The sequence below is a fragment of the Brassica oleracea genome, chromosome C8 (assembly GCF_000695525.1).
Source record: "Brassica oleracea var. oleracea cultivar TO1000 chromosome C8, BOL, whole genome shotgun sequence".
NCBI lineage: Eukaryota > Viridiplantae > Streptophyta > Magnoliopsida > Brassicales > Brassicaceae > Brassica > Brassica oleracea.
The window spans coordinates 40,163,137-40,178,312 of NC_027755.1; the positions used below are offsets into that span (position 1 = coordinate 40,163,137).

Sequence of the window (15,176 nt, forward strand, 5' to 3'; positions counted from 1 at the left end):
GACTATTAGTAGGTTTGAAACATTGACGGCATGAATTAGTGTGTTAGTTAATAATATATTGGTTTAGTATGGTTTTGTATTTTTATGGTTATATTTGGTTTAGTTGGTTGTATTTAAAAGCTCTTTTTTTATTGATTTTAAACTTATGAAAAGAAAATTTAAAATGTTAATTGTATTAGTTGTGTGTCGCATGGCCTAGGCTCCGGATAAAACATTCACTTTGGTCCCCAATTTTTTTTTGAATTCAAAAAGTTCTGAACCGAATCTCATAATCTTTTTGGCTCAGAGACAAAAACTAGTTGCTAAATCCCTTTCCGCAACTACTGATATTCGAACCTTGACACATCTACTATCTTAAGAAAGAAAGTTTTACCAGTAAGTTCCCAAATTTTAAAGAGATATTATATGTAAGTTACATAATTTCCAAATTATCATTTTTATCAAGATTAATCTAAAATATTTATGACTATTTTTTTCTTTTTTTCTTTTTAAATATTTTTCTTTATGATTTTTTAAACTTTATATCCGGTTATGAGTGTGTGTATACATAGGGAAAATAAATCAGCTAGCAAGGCATTTGGCATGCAACTGGGATAGGGATGGCACTTGGATTACTTGGATGGAGCTTGTGTTTTTTGCTGTCATCTTAGGCTAAGTCACGCATATACATTGACCATACGACGCAACAAAGGCTAAAGCAGAAAAATCAGAATTTCAGTGTCCAATGTCCAAAACAAACAAACAAAATTCAACTTTATTAGCAAGTTTCAATGTCTAGACAGATGTTGCATGTTCACTTGGATGGAGCTTATGTTTTTTGCATGTTCACTTGGATGGAGCTTATGTTTTTGGTTGTACTCTTAGGCGCATGCATATATATATATATATATATATATATATATATATATATATAATCATACGGCGCAACAAAGGCTAAAGCAGAAAAATCAAAATTAATTAAGGTCAGTGGACTGTAAGATTTATATCGATTCTTCGAAGATTATTAGTGATTTTAGCAAAGGTGTTACTACTTTGTTGAAACTCATAGCTAAAATAGATATGGCACCGTATAATATTTTCGTTGTGTTTTTAGATAAGTATCGATTTGAAATACTCCAAAAGTAACCGTCGTACTAAAGGGATCACTGTATAAGTAAGTAAATAAAAAGTAGTATTTTGTCCTACAGCCGAAATAATTCGGTTTACAGACCATAAAAATCATATGTCTTTACGCAATATACGTGCATAAGTTTGCAGTTCCTGTAGTCAATTCTGACATATACCTCATGCCTATTTTTTGTCCGCAAGCTGAATCTTTTCTATTACAAAATCGGTTATTTCATTTCATATGATAATACATCAATAATTGAGGCCAGTTAACTTAATGAACACAGCATGATTTAATATCCGGTGCTATATATATTTCTGCATTTTTACACGTACAGAATATATATAATATATATGTATACATAAATATTTTAAAATGAATCTCTCCGATCATCAGGTATGTAATAACCCTTTACATAACTATGATTTCGTATCAGGAATCTTGTAAACTTAAACTAGGTATATATTATATTCATGAGGATTATAGTTTTATTGATACTTTTTAGATAAAATAAAATTTTAATATGTAGTGATGTATTTAAGAATATATATAATCCAAACGGTTTAGCATGGTCTATTAATAGTTTAATACCGCTGGTTATCACTAAATAAATTATTCCACAAAAAAAATGTCATGTTTGATTAAAAAATTGTAATGTATATCCGAAAGAGTAAACAACTTCTCGACCTTCCAACATTTGTAGTTGTCACGATGTAATTAATGTAAATTGGTTATTTGTCTTTTTCTTAACTTTTTTACTTCATTCCAAAATTTATACGTTAAGCTGAAAAGTTGAACGTATTTTAAATTCAACGAGAAGTGGTGCAAAAATATAAGAAATGTATATTTGAACAAAAAATAAATATAAGAAATGTATATATGACCACGTAAGTAGAACACCGCGGATGTATCGTATCGTAGGCCTAGGTCGAGGTGCATGTCACCATGCACGCTAAATTTTGGATATTTATCGTAAAATAGTAGCAACTTTATAGAATCATATAATAATAATAGGATCATGATAACTCATACGCTATATTCCAAATACAGAAACTGAATGATTTTGCACTTACCAATGGTTCTAGGGCCTTCAGCGTTTGGTAGTCAATTCAATTATAGTAGTTTTAGTTGGAAAGGTGGGTTCACGGAGGAGGCCCCATTAGAGAGTAAGAAGCAGCTTGATGACCTAAACTTCAATCAAAAGCTTTATTGTTTAAGAGACTTCAACGGTAACTACGATTGTAACACGCGTACGGTGAAGTAGAGGAGGGGTCCTTTAGATTCTCGTTTCAAAGATGAAGGGACCTACTCGCCGGAATAGAACCAAAGGGAGAGACGTAGTCACGTAAATGTAAATGGTTGGGCCACTGCTTCACCAAAAGCATTTTACTTGTTTTGATTTAAATTTGTTTTGGGACTTTAACGGTTAATATAACTCCTAATTCCAAGACAAATGTTTACGTGTCTTCTATACGGACTCTCTTTTCTAACTTTCGACTTCACAGTGACTAGTGAGATCTCGTTGTCTAATTAGTTAATTTAATCCTCAAGAATTAGTTAGGTAATCATGAATGTAACTACACAACTTTACACTTTTACAGGTGTAAATAGATGAGATGTCCTTTTAGTTGTTTGATTTTGATCTCGTGCGTATTTCAAATACACTTAATGGAGACAGGTTTGGAATTAAATTCAGTACAAGTATACAATGCTACACGCAATGCTTTTTGCAATGCGGTGAATCTTTGTGGTCGGCTTTGAAATTCTAACAAAAATAATAATTCATGATCGTTGTTAGTCAAAAGCATTTGTTATGACTGGAAATTTGTATGCATCTCGATTTCCGCATGAATCTTCTGTAGCAAAATGCGGTATTCTGTTTTATTATTAGCAACGTTCAGAGTACATGATTTGTTGGCAATACTACATTAGTCTTACTCTAGATGACAGCAATAGTGTCTGAAAACAGCTTAACAACGCTCTTGGCTAATAAATCCAAAGCACATTTCAACCGAGACATTCATAATTAAGAACGTTTTTAGCTGAGTAAAACATATACCAAACTGTTTCCATTGCTACTATATCATTTGTGACAATGCAAGATACTGGTGATAGTTTGAAAATGCAAAATATGAAGATCAAATAGAACATTTCTTCATAGATGCATCAATTTTTCAGCGAGCCCTCCAAATATACATGTCAAAATCCAACAAACGCAACATCACACTTGTCTTGATTTACAGACTTACAAATGGTTCGGAGCATAAAATAAATCTTTTCCTTTGTTCGATGTTAATAACTAATATTTCTTAAAAGAACAACACATATAAATGTTCAGATGAAAGTTAACGCGTCTAATGTAACCTAACTCTAGTTATTATATAACTAATGTCACAATATTAGCCGTATAAATTTACATAGTTAGTTAGCTTAAAAAAAGATGACATAGCTAAATAAGTCCTGAAATGTCGACAAAAAAAAAGCTAAATAAGTTCAAATTAAGGTTAAACACAATCCAAAATTTAACGTAATGAAATTATTTTTAAATTAATAATAGTGTTATGTTGATTAGATATTTCATCTTTTGGGACAGAGAGACAATTCGTAGAGAAAAAAATTGTGGACCAAAATCGTGGCGCGAAAGGAACTTCCTCTTGGCCCTTCTCTGTTCAATTCTCATTGGACAACGTATAATCTTCGTACCTGATCGTGATGCTTACGTGGTCCATTTTTAAGCAGCACCGTGACATATCAACGGTCCCGATTGAAGGCAGGGAGGGGAAGAAAAATCAAAGTGAAAAGTGGAAATAGAAAACAATTAAGAAAAAAAAAGGAATTTAAAAAATGTTTGTGAAGCGGTAGGCGCGTGGGTGTATAAATGGTTCGCGCCGTGTAACGTGTAACGCTGATTTTTATATATATAATCAAAACACTATTCGACTCTTCTGTAAGAAAAAAAAAAACAGATTCATTCATTCTCAGAAGAAATATCTTTTTTGTGTGATGTCTGATATTTGTTACGAGGATGACGCGTTGTCTTGTGAAACGAGGCCGTCGTGGTCGAGTAGGAGGCGGAGGATCGGAGTTCAGCGATGCAGGATGTCTCCGTCAGAGATGAAACAGACCCCGGCGGTGGAAGATACAGAGGGGATCTATAAGCGTAATAAACAAGAGGAGTACGATTTTATGAACTGTGCATCGCCTCCTAGGAGCTCGGCTGAAGGTTGTTCAGAAGGAGTCGAGAGTTTATTACTTGATGGGGAGATTAGGAGAGATGAAAACAATATCTCCGGCGAAAATTCATCGGTTACTGGAGGTGTTCCGTATAAGAAAACGGTGAGAGAGACGGATGCGAGGCCTAGATACGGCGTCGCATCAGTGTGCGGTAGAAGAAGAGATATGGAGGATACGGTTGCGATTCATCCTTCTTTTGTTCGGAAGCAAACGGAGTTTTCTCGAGCGAGATGGCACTATTTTGGAATTTACGACGGTCATGGCTGTTCTCACGTACGACGCCGTTTTCACAAATCTCTCTTGTAAATATTTGAATATTAGCGGTTAGACTGATTGGATTTATTTATTACGACGTCGTGTTTAGGTTGCTTCGAGATGTAAAGAGAGGCTTCACGAGCTAGTGCAAGAGGAAGCGCTCGCGGACAAGAACGAAGAGTGGAAGAAGATGATGGAGCGTAGCTTCACGCGCATGGACAAGGAAGCTGTTCGTTGGGAGGAAACCGTGATGAGCGCTAACTGCAAGTGCGAGCTTCAAACACCAAACTGCGACGCTGTCGGATCCACCGCTGTTGTCTCCGTCATTACCCCCGAGAAGATCATTGTAGCGAACTGCGGCGATTCTAGAGCAGTTCTTTGTCGGAATGGAAAACCAGTTCCTCTATCTACAGATCACAAGGTCAGTCTCTCTCTCTCTCTCTCTCTCTCTCTCTCTCTCTCTCGATCGAGAATTTGATACGTAAAACTAATGTTCAAGAAATCTAAAACCAATGTTCAAGAATTAGCTAGACGGTAATTAGGTGGTAATTGGTAACTATGCGTTATAAAAATTTAAAGAAAATTATTGATTATGGTAATTAGGCGATAGTTATGTGTTTTATAAAAAAATTATAGAAAATTATTGATTATGGTAATTAGGTGGTAATTAGTGGCTTTATAAATATTTATAGAGAATTATTGATTAGGTGGGTGTTTAAACCGATTTTTTCAATATCTAAACCTGTTTTTTTATAAGATCGTTAAGAAAAATCATTATGCTATAATGGTTTTTAAGAACATTGTGTCAAACGATCTTGTTGGATTGAACTGATCTGGTTTTACGTTTGAAATAAACAGCCGGATCGTCCGGACGAGTTGGATCGGATCCAAGAAGCAGGAGGGAGAGTGATATACTGGGATGGTCCAAGAGTCTTGGGCGTTTTAGCCACGTCACGAGCCATTGGAGACAACTACTTGAAGCCGTACGTGAGCTCGGAGCCGGAAGTTACGGTGACTGATCGTACCGAAGAAGATGAGTTTATGATTCTAGCTAGCGATGGGCTATGGGACGTAGTAACGAACGAGGCGGCGTGTGCGACGGTGCAAATGTATCTTAACAAAAAAGGTGGACGTGGAGGAGGAAGGCGGAGAGAAGCTACGGAGTGTGAAGAAAGGAAGGAAGAGAAGGCGGTGGGGTCAAGGAAGAACGGGAAGAGAGGAGAGATCACGGACAAAGCATGTACGGAGGCGTCAGTGTTGCTGACGAAGCTAGCGTTAGCGAAGCATAGTTGCGATAACGTAAGCGTTGTTGTTATTGAACTCAGCAGAAGAAGAAAAAAACACGTTGCTTGACACTAATCTCATCACCCCACCGTCTTTTCTTCTTTAAATATGATTCTTTTGTTTTTGGAGGTTTCATTTTGGGACGAAGGCATCGCATCTCAGATTAGATCTTCTCCCAACCCAAAAAGAGAGAATGCATTAGTTGAAAAACAAAAACTCGGTTAATCAAGAACGGTTAAACCGGGGTGGTATGGTTTGTTCTGAACCATCTTTTTGTTGCCTTTTTCGTTTTGTGTAATAGACAAACAAAAAAGGAAGACGGGATGTGTCACCACCTGTCTTGGTGGAATCAGTTCAAAATTCAATAAATAAAAAAGCATGTACATATTTTCTGTTTACTTTTAGACAAAACCATTCATTCGCGTACGCGTGTTATACTTTCGGACAGCAACGGGAATTTTCTTTTGTTGATAAACACGTTTAGTCTTTGTGTAGGAGAAATTCGAAATCTCACGGAAAGGAAGAGTAGAGGATAATTGGGTAGAGAGTATGGACGTGTCCAAAATGGTAACCCTACACCACCAAAAGGACGTGACCCACCACCAAAAGGGCCATGCACATAATATCGTATGCACATTGGTACGTGTCGGTGTTGGGTGATTGATAACTGATTGATCTAATGTTTTATCTTGTACATGATCACTACGTGTGATTGATAACTGATTCATCTATAACCTAAGAGTGTTTTATTTATACATGATGACTGATCAGATCGAATGTCAAGATAAGTTACCTGTCCCGTTAGAGCACCATTAACGCTGAAACCCCACGTGGGTTTTTTTTTTTTTTTTTTTGTCTAGGTAAAAAAAAAAAAATTAAATACCAACCAATTGCGGGCCGTTACGTGTCAATAGGGTCCGCAAACAGTTGAAAAACTCACCAAACTGCGGTACTTATTTTGGCTTCCATGTGACCGATTTTTCCCTTTTCTGTGGCCCCCACCTAAAAATTCCACTAAAAACCCCATTCCCCTCCCGATAATCCTGGTCTTAGAAATTTACCAAAATGAAAACGATGTTACAAAGTACAAACTACTTTTCCCAGTGAATCTCAAACGGACCGGGCCGAACCCACCCAATACATTTCGGATAAATACGTGTGGGCTAAATTAAATTTGGGCAAGAGTAACATTAAGCTACAAATCAAATAGGTGACTCGTACCAAATGCTTCGATTGCCCGACACACAGGGGCGAATCTAGAAAAGAGGCGGATCTAGAAATATATTTTATATGGGGCACAAATATATAATTTAATTAAAACAATTAGACAGTTTTATGGTATGATTATAAATTATTATATTTTTACAGTAAATATTTTAACTAATTAAATATTAATTATTTTTCAATTTTTTTTTACAAAAGTTAAAACGTTTATCTTTAAAAGATATATATATATATTAAGTTTTTAATGCATATTATATGAGTTAATAATAGTAAATTATAAACTCTTAGAAAACATATTAAATCACTGAATAGTTAATCAAATAAAATAATATATTTATTATCAGATTTAATGCTTTTAATATGTATAAAGCAGAAAATATTTATTTTCTAGAAATAGAAGGAGTACAAAATAAGTAATTGGAAATTCAAAATTGATATTTATAGTGCAAAGCTGAACATATTAGACATGTATAACAAATTTAATAAATTTTAAGAGAACAAGAAATGAGAAGAATTAAATATGAAATCAGACATTTGACAAATAAAGAGTAATTGCACACACTAAATTTGACAACAACAAAATAAATAAGATAAAATACGGGTGATAATTTGGTCAAACGTGAAGTGTGTGACACCATTGACCTCATTTATGATTTAACCAAATAAGCTTGATTCACGTACTCAAAATTATGTTACAAACAAAAATTTATAAAATTAGTATGGGGCAAGTGCCCCATCTTCTATACAACTAGATCCGCCCCTGCCAACACACATACTAGTTTAGCTACTCCGAGAATTGAAGTACCAAATGTTATTCAACAATGCCACATTTGTAGCAATACTAGACACAACATAACAAACTAAGACATAACAACAGGTGCAGCAAAATGGAAGGAAGAATGGAAGAGAAGACGAGGTTGCAGAATAAAAAACCTCCACACAGATGCAAACGGACACTCAGCAAATCCACATTTCTAGCTACAAATGTACTCGGCAATCCAGATTTCACGTTTGTTTCAGGTCACTGTTTTTCTTTAAGAGACTTCAGTCTTCTGTAACCCTTATGGGTACCAAAGATCCTGAAGAACAAGTCAAATTGTTAAGATCTCTTTCTTTCCAAAAATAAGCAAAGAGATAATAATAGGTCAGAGGTTTTACCAGTCCATATACACAAAAGTTGAAGAGTAGTTTCCAGACTTTGTGTAGAGCAGTCGGTGATGGTAGTCATGGAAGTCAGCACTGTAACCAAATAGACAAAAAAAATATTAAATTAACAAAAATCTATTATAGGTTTGAGTTCAAGAGAGTTGACTAGATGTGTGATCTTACCCTCCGTAAAGAGGAAGAAAATTAGAGAGGCTCCATGGGAAATGATAGCCACAGTGTGCCTCAACGGTCTCAAGCACTCTCAGCACCATCCATAACCAGAGAGTAATCAAGTGGGGCCCGGTGAGTGCTGGACCGACTATGGTAGCAAAACCCAGGAATAAAATCTCAGCTGGGTGAGCATACTCTGATGTCAAACCAAATGGTGTGGCATATCTGAGATATCATAAAACGGTTGCTGTTTCAGAATCTCTCTAAACTAGATAATGTGAACAATTGAAACTTACTCATGATGCACACTGTGAACGTTCTTGTAGAGCCATTTTGAGTGCAAGATCCGATGACCCCAATAGAAAACAAAATCCTCAATGATGAAGTAGAATAATATCTGGCCAGACACTTCTTTCCTGCAGGAGGAGCATCACCAAAAAAAAGGGTCTTATATTAATAATATACCTGATCAAACATAAGCTCAGGTTCTTTTCATAATGCTCATCAACACACTGACACTATTCATTTATTTCTTATGAATTTGCCAATTCGAAGAGTTCAACATGAGAACCCAAAGGGAAAAAAAAAGAATTCAGCACTAAAGAACCTGATGATAATACCAGGACGGCAGAGGAAAAGAGCTTCGCATTCCCATGGCAGTGAAGACAGGATATGAGGCCATCATGAGGGGCAAGTTGACGCAGAAATGATAAAGCAAGAGGCGTGTGATACATTTTCCTTGAGCTGCAGGTGTGTTGTTTTTTGTCTGCATCATAAAAGTAAGGTATGAGCTTTCAGAAGCAAAACAATTTTACAAGTGACTGAATCCTTGGTGATTTATTTATTTATTTTTTTGAATGTTAAATTTTATTCATGAAAGAAACCTTTTTTTTATATTGAGTGTGTAACCTCGTAGCCTAAAAAATAGACTAGTGAGCTAACTTGACTGTTTCATCTTGAACCAGACCAAATCGTTAAATCACCAAGAATTTGGTTTGGTTCAGGATGAAACAATCAAGTTAGCTCACTAGTGTAATTTTTTATTCTTTACTTTTGGCTACAAATTACTCGGATCTTGTAGAGCCTTGAATCCTTGGTGATTTATTTATTTATTTTTATTTTTGAATGAATGTTAAATTTTATTCATCAAAAAAACTTTTTTTTACATCAAGTGTGTAACCTTTGTAGCCAAAAGTAAAGAATAAAAAAATAGACTAGTGAGCTAACTTTTTTTTTATCGTACTAGTGAGCTAACTTGATTGTTTCATCTTGAACCAAAAACCAAATCCTTGGTGATTTTTACACTCTACAAGATCCTATTGAAAAGATCAGGCAAAGCTATAAGTTCATAAATTGAGAAAAGAATGACCTGAATTTTGTACTTGGAGAGAAAGCCTTGTCTTTCGAGAAAAATGAAAGGGAGGCCAGATAGGAAGAAGACGCTTTCGTGGAGGAGAAAGCTCCCTATGCAGGCCAGTTGAAAGTCGCTAAAATGTGTCACAAGGTACTGCAACCAAAAAAAAAAAGATAAGATCAGTCATATTCTGAAGGTAATAATAGCAGAATAAGCACTGTTATTCAATCATGCGTCTCTCTCTCTCTCTCTCTCTCTCTCTCTCTCTCTCAATATATATACATCATTCATTCGTGTAGGTCCAGATTCAATAGTACCCCTAAGCTCCAACCGGAAAAAACGCTCATAGTTTTTTCAACGTGACATAGTCAAATTCAGACTCACGCCAAAATAAACGTCAGTAATAGCAGAAGAAGTACTGATCATATGAATCGAAGCTCTCTCTCAATATATATCATTAACGCGTCTAGGTTCAGATTCAATAGTATACTAAACCACATACAAAGCTCCAACCTGGAAATAAGCTCATAATTTCTACGTGATTTAGTAACTAGCATTCAGATCTAACCACATTGCTGCAATCGACACGAAACAACATATAATCCAATGAATCAAACAATCACAACAAGCTAAGTGGAATCAAACGCACAATGTAGCCAAAGTGAAGTCAGCTGAGACGGAGAAAACAAAGAGGAAATCGTAGTAATCGACGAAAACGAGGAATGGAGGAAACAGGAGGAGAATGGAGAAGAGTACCTGCCACCCGGATTCGACGAGGGAAGCCATTGATGGATCTCTGTGAGAGAGAGAGGGAGGCCACGAGTGGAACGAACAAACAGACTGTCACTCAACTTCCTCTTTAAAAAAGAAAGAATCTCTTTAGGCCCCCTTTCTCTCTATCTGAGCCTGAAGCGGGCCTTCTTTTCAGCCTTAGTAAATGCTCACACCCCCCCTCGTGCGCATCCATCACCCTCCACTTCTCAATTTTTATTTTCTTATGATATATAGTTCTTATATATGAGATTTATTTCCACCACTTGTTTTAATGTTTTGAGGATCCGATGGAAATTTTTTTTGTGCCTTTGGCGTGAAATGATCACCATCATCAACTCATGATCATTGTCCCTGGATTTCCTATGAGTAGAGTGTTATTTGATTTGCACTCTTGGTTCCAATGATCAAATAACATATAAACTGATCCAGCCATGAACTTATCACAAGGAGCACCAATGAATGATCACCATGTAACACTGCATGTTTAATCAGCTTACCTGTGAATGTGTGTGCATGACATTTTTAGACAGAACAACACACAAACAATGATCTTCCTTTTTTTGGGAAAAATGGTGTGAAATGATCACAGTTTCAATACAGCTAAACAAGCTTTTGTAACATAAATCCAGTACCAACAAAACAAAGAACTGAAATAAAAAAAGGTAAATGCTATACTTGCTGAAATTAAGCCAAGAAAACCAAAAAAAAAAACTGGTTGAAGATCAAAATAATATAATTCTTGAAATCAAACGTGCAATTAAATGATTGATTAGTCAATAATAACTAATTAGAACAGCAACCTTTTTTGTTATCTACAGATGACTCCGATATGTTAATAGCAGTTCCTTGCCCCGGAAGATTACCCGCAGCTTCTTGTGCCGCCAACGCTTTCTTACTTATGATATGATAAATCTCAGACAATATAGTCTGAAACGCTTTCTCTATGTTACTCGCTTCTAACGCAGACGTCTCGAGAAACGACAAACCTTCCTTCTCAGCCAGAGACCGACCATCCTCATCGGCAACGGATCTCAGGTGGTTTAGATCTGATTTGTTTCCAGCCATCATGATCACAATGTTGGAGTCAGCGTGGTCCCTGAGCTCGTGTAACCACCTCAGCACATTCTCGAAGGTTTGTCTCTTGGTGATGTCGTAGACGAGAAGAGCTCCAACGGCTCCTCTGTAGTAAGCGCTTGTGATGGCCCGGTAACGCTCTTGTCCTGCTGTGTCCCATATCTGAGCCTTCACTGTTTTGCCTTCAACCTATTAAAACAGATACATGATCATCTTCAGATCTGATCTAACAAAAACAACAAGAAGCAATGTTTGAATCTGAAAACGCTTATCACCTGTAGTGTCCTGGTGGCGAATTCAACGCCAATGGTGGATTTGGATTCGAGACAGAACTCGTTTCTGGTGAATCTGGAGAGAATGTTGGATTTGCCAACACCGGAGTCACCGATTAGGACGATCTTGAACAAGTAATCGTACTCATTGTCTAATCTATTCGCCATTGTATTCTCAAATGCTAGCGTATGGATCAACCTGTGTATGTCGAAGGAGGGAGAGAGAGATATCAAAGGAATCTAAGGCGTAAATCGAAACCCTAGAATTAGAATGTTTTACCTCTTGAGTAAGCCACAAGGAACGATAATAGAAACGTTTTGTTTTACGCTTCTTTTCTATTTTCTCTGTGCTCACGAGGTGAAGACGGAAACACACATTTTTATTTATATTTTAATTTTAAAAATTATTATTTAGATTGTCCATATTCAAACATAATACAACATAAATAACACCAAACATGACAGATCTTTCTTTCTATATAAAGAGGAATGTATGGTAATAGTGCACCTTAGGCTCAGTTGCAGATGAAGCCATCCTTGAAGCGTTGAAGATGATGAACCAATACATCAACACGATAAAACCATTCACGTGACCAACGTGAGTCTATGCATAGAAACGCAAACAAAGCCAATGATGTGGTGATGTAGACTGCACCACAAGTCCAATAAAACCACACCATATCTATCACACCATCACCTTCTTCTTCTTCCTCTGTGGCCCGCTTTGATGCACTTGTCTCTGTGGCTCCCTCGAGGTTGCAACTTTTATTGGTAGGAATTCCACAGAGATGAGGATTGCCTCTGTAACTCTTTTCGTCAAAGGTCATAAGATGGGCTTTGAAAGGGATTTCACCTGAAAAATTGTTAAATGAGATATTGAAGACTCCTAAACTGTTGAGATCAGCTAGCTGAGGAGGGATGTTTCCATGTAACTTGTTGTTAGATAAATCCAAACTCTCCAAATTCTCCAGCTTTGAAATGCTATCTGGTATGGAGCCGATGAGGCGGTTGCTCGAAAAATTCAGGGATCTGATGATCTTAAGATCCCAAACTTCAACTGGAATCTCACCGGATAATTGGTTGCTTGACAAATCCAAACCATACATATATCGAAGAATATCACCTTGATATGTTTCATATCTGCTTTTCGATAAAAAATTCGCTACAAATTCTGCTATTGACTCGTAGTCAACCTCTACTTCGTTATCAAGAAGGTCAAGAGCTGATGTATAGCTCCAACTTTGGAAGAATGCCAATTGTTGTGTGTAACCATATGGACCGAATGTAAGGTCGTCGTATGGTTGGGCACCAAAAGGCATTTTACCAAAACATGAGGGTATGGCGCCTTTGAATTTGTTGTGAGATAAGTCCAAGAGACCAACTTTACTTAGCTGACATATTTTGTCAGGGATATGAGTCTGAAAGCTATTATTCCCTAGAAGAAGAGCTACTAAGTCGGATGTATTTCCAATAGTAGTATTCAGAATCATTCCAGAAAGACTGTTGTGCCGCAAATCGAGCACCTGTAATACCTTAGACTTGAATAAATAGCTCGGAACTGGGCCCATGAACTCATTGCTATCTAGCCTTAATTCTCTGAGAGACAAAACATTAAAATACCCTGGAATGAAACCAGAAAATCTGTTGTTTGACATGTCTAAAACCACAAGCTGTAGATTTTGTAGTTGATGAGGCACCTGACCTTTTAGCTTGTTTCCCCTCATGTATAGAAAAGATAGGTTTGAGATTTTACCAATCCAATATGGAAGTGTGCCGGAAAAGCTATTATCTGATACGTCCAACAGTTCAAGAGTCTTTGAGTTCAACAAACCTTTTTCGAGACTCCCATCAAAACGGTTGCCATCAAGAAACAACCTAACTAAACTAGTAAGATTTGCATGGCTCGGAAATACTTTCCCCTGGAGTTGGTTATTGGAGAGCCTCAGATACGTCAGCGAGTAGCAACCACGAAAAAAAGTTTTGGGTAGCTGACCATATAGACGATTATAAGACATGTCCAAGAAGTATAGACTTTTCATCTCGCCCAATGAAGATGGAATGGTTCCACGATTATGATTTGAAGAAAAGTTCATAAACTTCAGATGTGGAAAAACAATCCCTATGTCTTCTGGAATTGAATCGTATATCCTATTACTGGAGATATCAAGATATTGTAGGCCATGAACAAGCCTAGGTAGTCGAAGCTCTGTCAACAAATTGTTGTTCAGTATAATAGACTCCAGCCTTGTATTATTCTGCACAAGCCAACCAGGAAAGGGTACTTTCAACTGGCTATAAGTAATATGAATGAGGCGTAAGTCATGTTGATGAGCAAGGAAGCTAGGAATCGTGCTGCCAAGATTGAAGTTCTTTAGCTTTAGCATCTTCAACTGAAACGGTGGAAACCAGGAGGTCTCAGCCTGAGCTTGGATCATACCAACTTTCGATGACAGCATGAATACTGTGAGTCTTGTGTGATTTGCTAGTGAACTGAAGCAGAACGAACCGTTGAAGTCATTATCCAACAGGGACAAGTACTCAAGCGCTGATGGTAGACCAGATACAAAGGAAGACAAGTCTCCATTCATTTGGTTTCCCGATAGATCAAGAGTTCGAAGACGGCTTAAGTTAGCTAGACAATAAGGAAGATTTGTCAAAGCATTGGATCTTAAATTCAGCTCTCGAAGATTCATTAATGTGCAAATCTCTAAATAGCCAGAAATTAGTCAAAATAAGACTTGTTAGAGGATGATCACACTGAGACTGATTTGTAAAGATGGAGAAAGATAATAGAGAAACGGTTTGTAATATTTAACCTTTTGGGCTCGATGATAGTTGATTTTCTGCAAGATCCAGTACGTGTAAAGATGAAGGAAGCACTGCACCTGCAATTGAAAGGACAGATAATAAACAGATAATATTAATCTCTTGCATTCACCAGTAACAAGAAATATTCAGCAAACCAAACAGTATCTAGAATTGGTGTGATGTTGAGTATCTGCAGCAAAAATAGAGGAGAAACAGGAGGTAACACGCCCTTGATCAGGCCCATAACTGATCAGAACCAGCTGAGATCAACAAAACAGAAACTTGCTGTGGTTAAAAAGATGCCAAAGCTTGAGAATGAGTATGGGGACCAAACCACACGTCCACCTGACCAGAAGGATGTTAAACTGAGAGTACATGGTCTCATGTTCATGAGAAGGACGTGGGTACGATCATCCTGGAGAGAAGCATTCAACAGCAAACTCAACAAAGTGGAGAAAATCATCTGCCTTAG

General features: G+C 36.9%; 4 protein-coding genes across 5 annotated transcripts in view; 1 reads left to right on the forward strand and 3 right to left on the reverse strand.

Moving 5' to 3' along the window:
* Window positions 1-4,036: 4,036 nt before the first annotated feature.
* Window positions 4,037-6,279, forward strand: LOC106308242 (protein phosphatase 2C 3-like). The gene is made up of 3 exons (XM_013745383.1): window positions 4,037-4,615; window positions 4,707-5,018; window positions 5,456-6,279. The coding sequence occupies exons 1-3, from the start codon at window positions 4,112-4,114 to the stop codon at window positions 5,948-5,950; spliced, it is 1,311 nt and encodes a 436-aa protein (XP_013600837.1). The 5' UTR covers window positions 4,037-4,111; the 3' UTR covers window positions 5,951-6,279.
* A 1,587-nt stretch (window positions 6,280-7,866) lies between these two features.
* Window positions 7,867-10,673, reverse strand: LOC106310476 (methylsterol monooxygenase 2-2-like). The gene is given in 8 exon segments (XM_013747711.1): window positions 7,867-8,134; window positions 8,136-8,184; window positions 8,264-8,344; window positions 8,435-8,647; window positions 8,719-8,838; window positions 9,043-9,188; window positions 9,792-9,929; window positions 10,533-10,673. Coding segments are annotated over 8 exon segments (801 nt in total). The 5' UTR covers window positions 10,563-10,673; the 3' UTR covers window positions 7,867-8,110.
* A 633-nt stretch (window positions 10,674-11,306) lies between these two features.
* On the reverse strand, window positions 11,307-12,126 carry LOC106307403 (ras-related protein RABA2b). The gene is made up of 2 exons (XM_013744351.1): window positions 11,900-12,126; window positions 11,307-11,813 (listed from the first exon to the last, which is right to left on the reverse strand). The coding sequence occupies exons 1-2, from the start codon at window positions 12,062-12,064 to the stop codon at window positions 11,334-11,336; spliced, it is 645 nt and encodes a 214-aa protein (XP_013599805.1). The 5' UTR covers window positions 12,065-12,126; the 3' UTR covers window positions 11,307-11,333.
* A 184-nt stretch (window positions 12,127-12,310) lies between these two features.
* Window positions 12,311-15,176, reverse strand: part of LOC106307402 (probable LRR receptor-like serine/threonine-protein kinase At4g36180) — a 10,557-nt gene continuing 7,691 nt past the window's right edge. The window contains exons 2-3 of one of the 2 annotated variants that reach the window (XM_013744350.1): window positions 14,713-14,781; window positions 12,311-14,528 (exon numbers count right to left, since the gene is read on the reverse strand). In XM_013744350.1, the coding sequence (XP_013599804.1) occupies window positions 12,412-14,528; window positions 14,713-14,781 (2,186 nt within the window). In that variant the 3' untranslated portion in view covers window positions 12,311-12,411. Of the gene's footprint in view, window positions 14,604-14,712; window positions 14,782-15,176 lie in introns of both variants that reach the window. The other variant, XM_013744349.1, reaches the window with a different exon arrangement.

Coding starts and splice junctions, on each gene's coding strand:
- LOC106308242 (XM_013745383.1), top strand. CDS start 4,112: ATGTCTGATATTTGTTACGAGGATGACGCGTTGTCTTGTGAAACGAGG. Junction 4,616..4,706: donor ACGGTCATGGCTGTTCTCAC/GTACGACGCCGT, acceptor CGTCGTGTTTAG/GTTGCTTCGAGATGTAAAGA. Junction 5,019..5,455: donor CTCTATCTACAGATCACAAG/GTCAGTCTCTCT, acceptor TGAAATAAACAG/CCGGATCGTCCGGACGAGTT.
- LOC106307403 (XM_013744351.1), bottom strand. CDS start 12,064: ATGGCGAATAGATTAGACAATGAGTACGATTACTTGTTCAAGATCGTC. Junction 11,814..11,899: donor TCGCCACCAGGACACTACAG/GTGATAAGCGTT, acceptor CTGTTTTAATAG/GTTGAAGGCAAAACAGTGAA.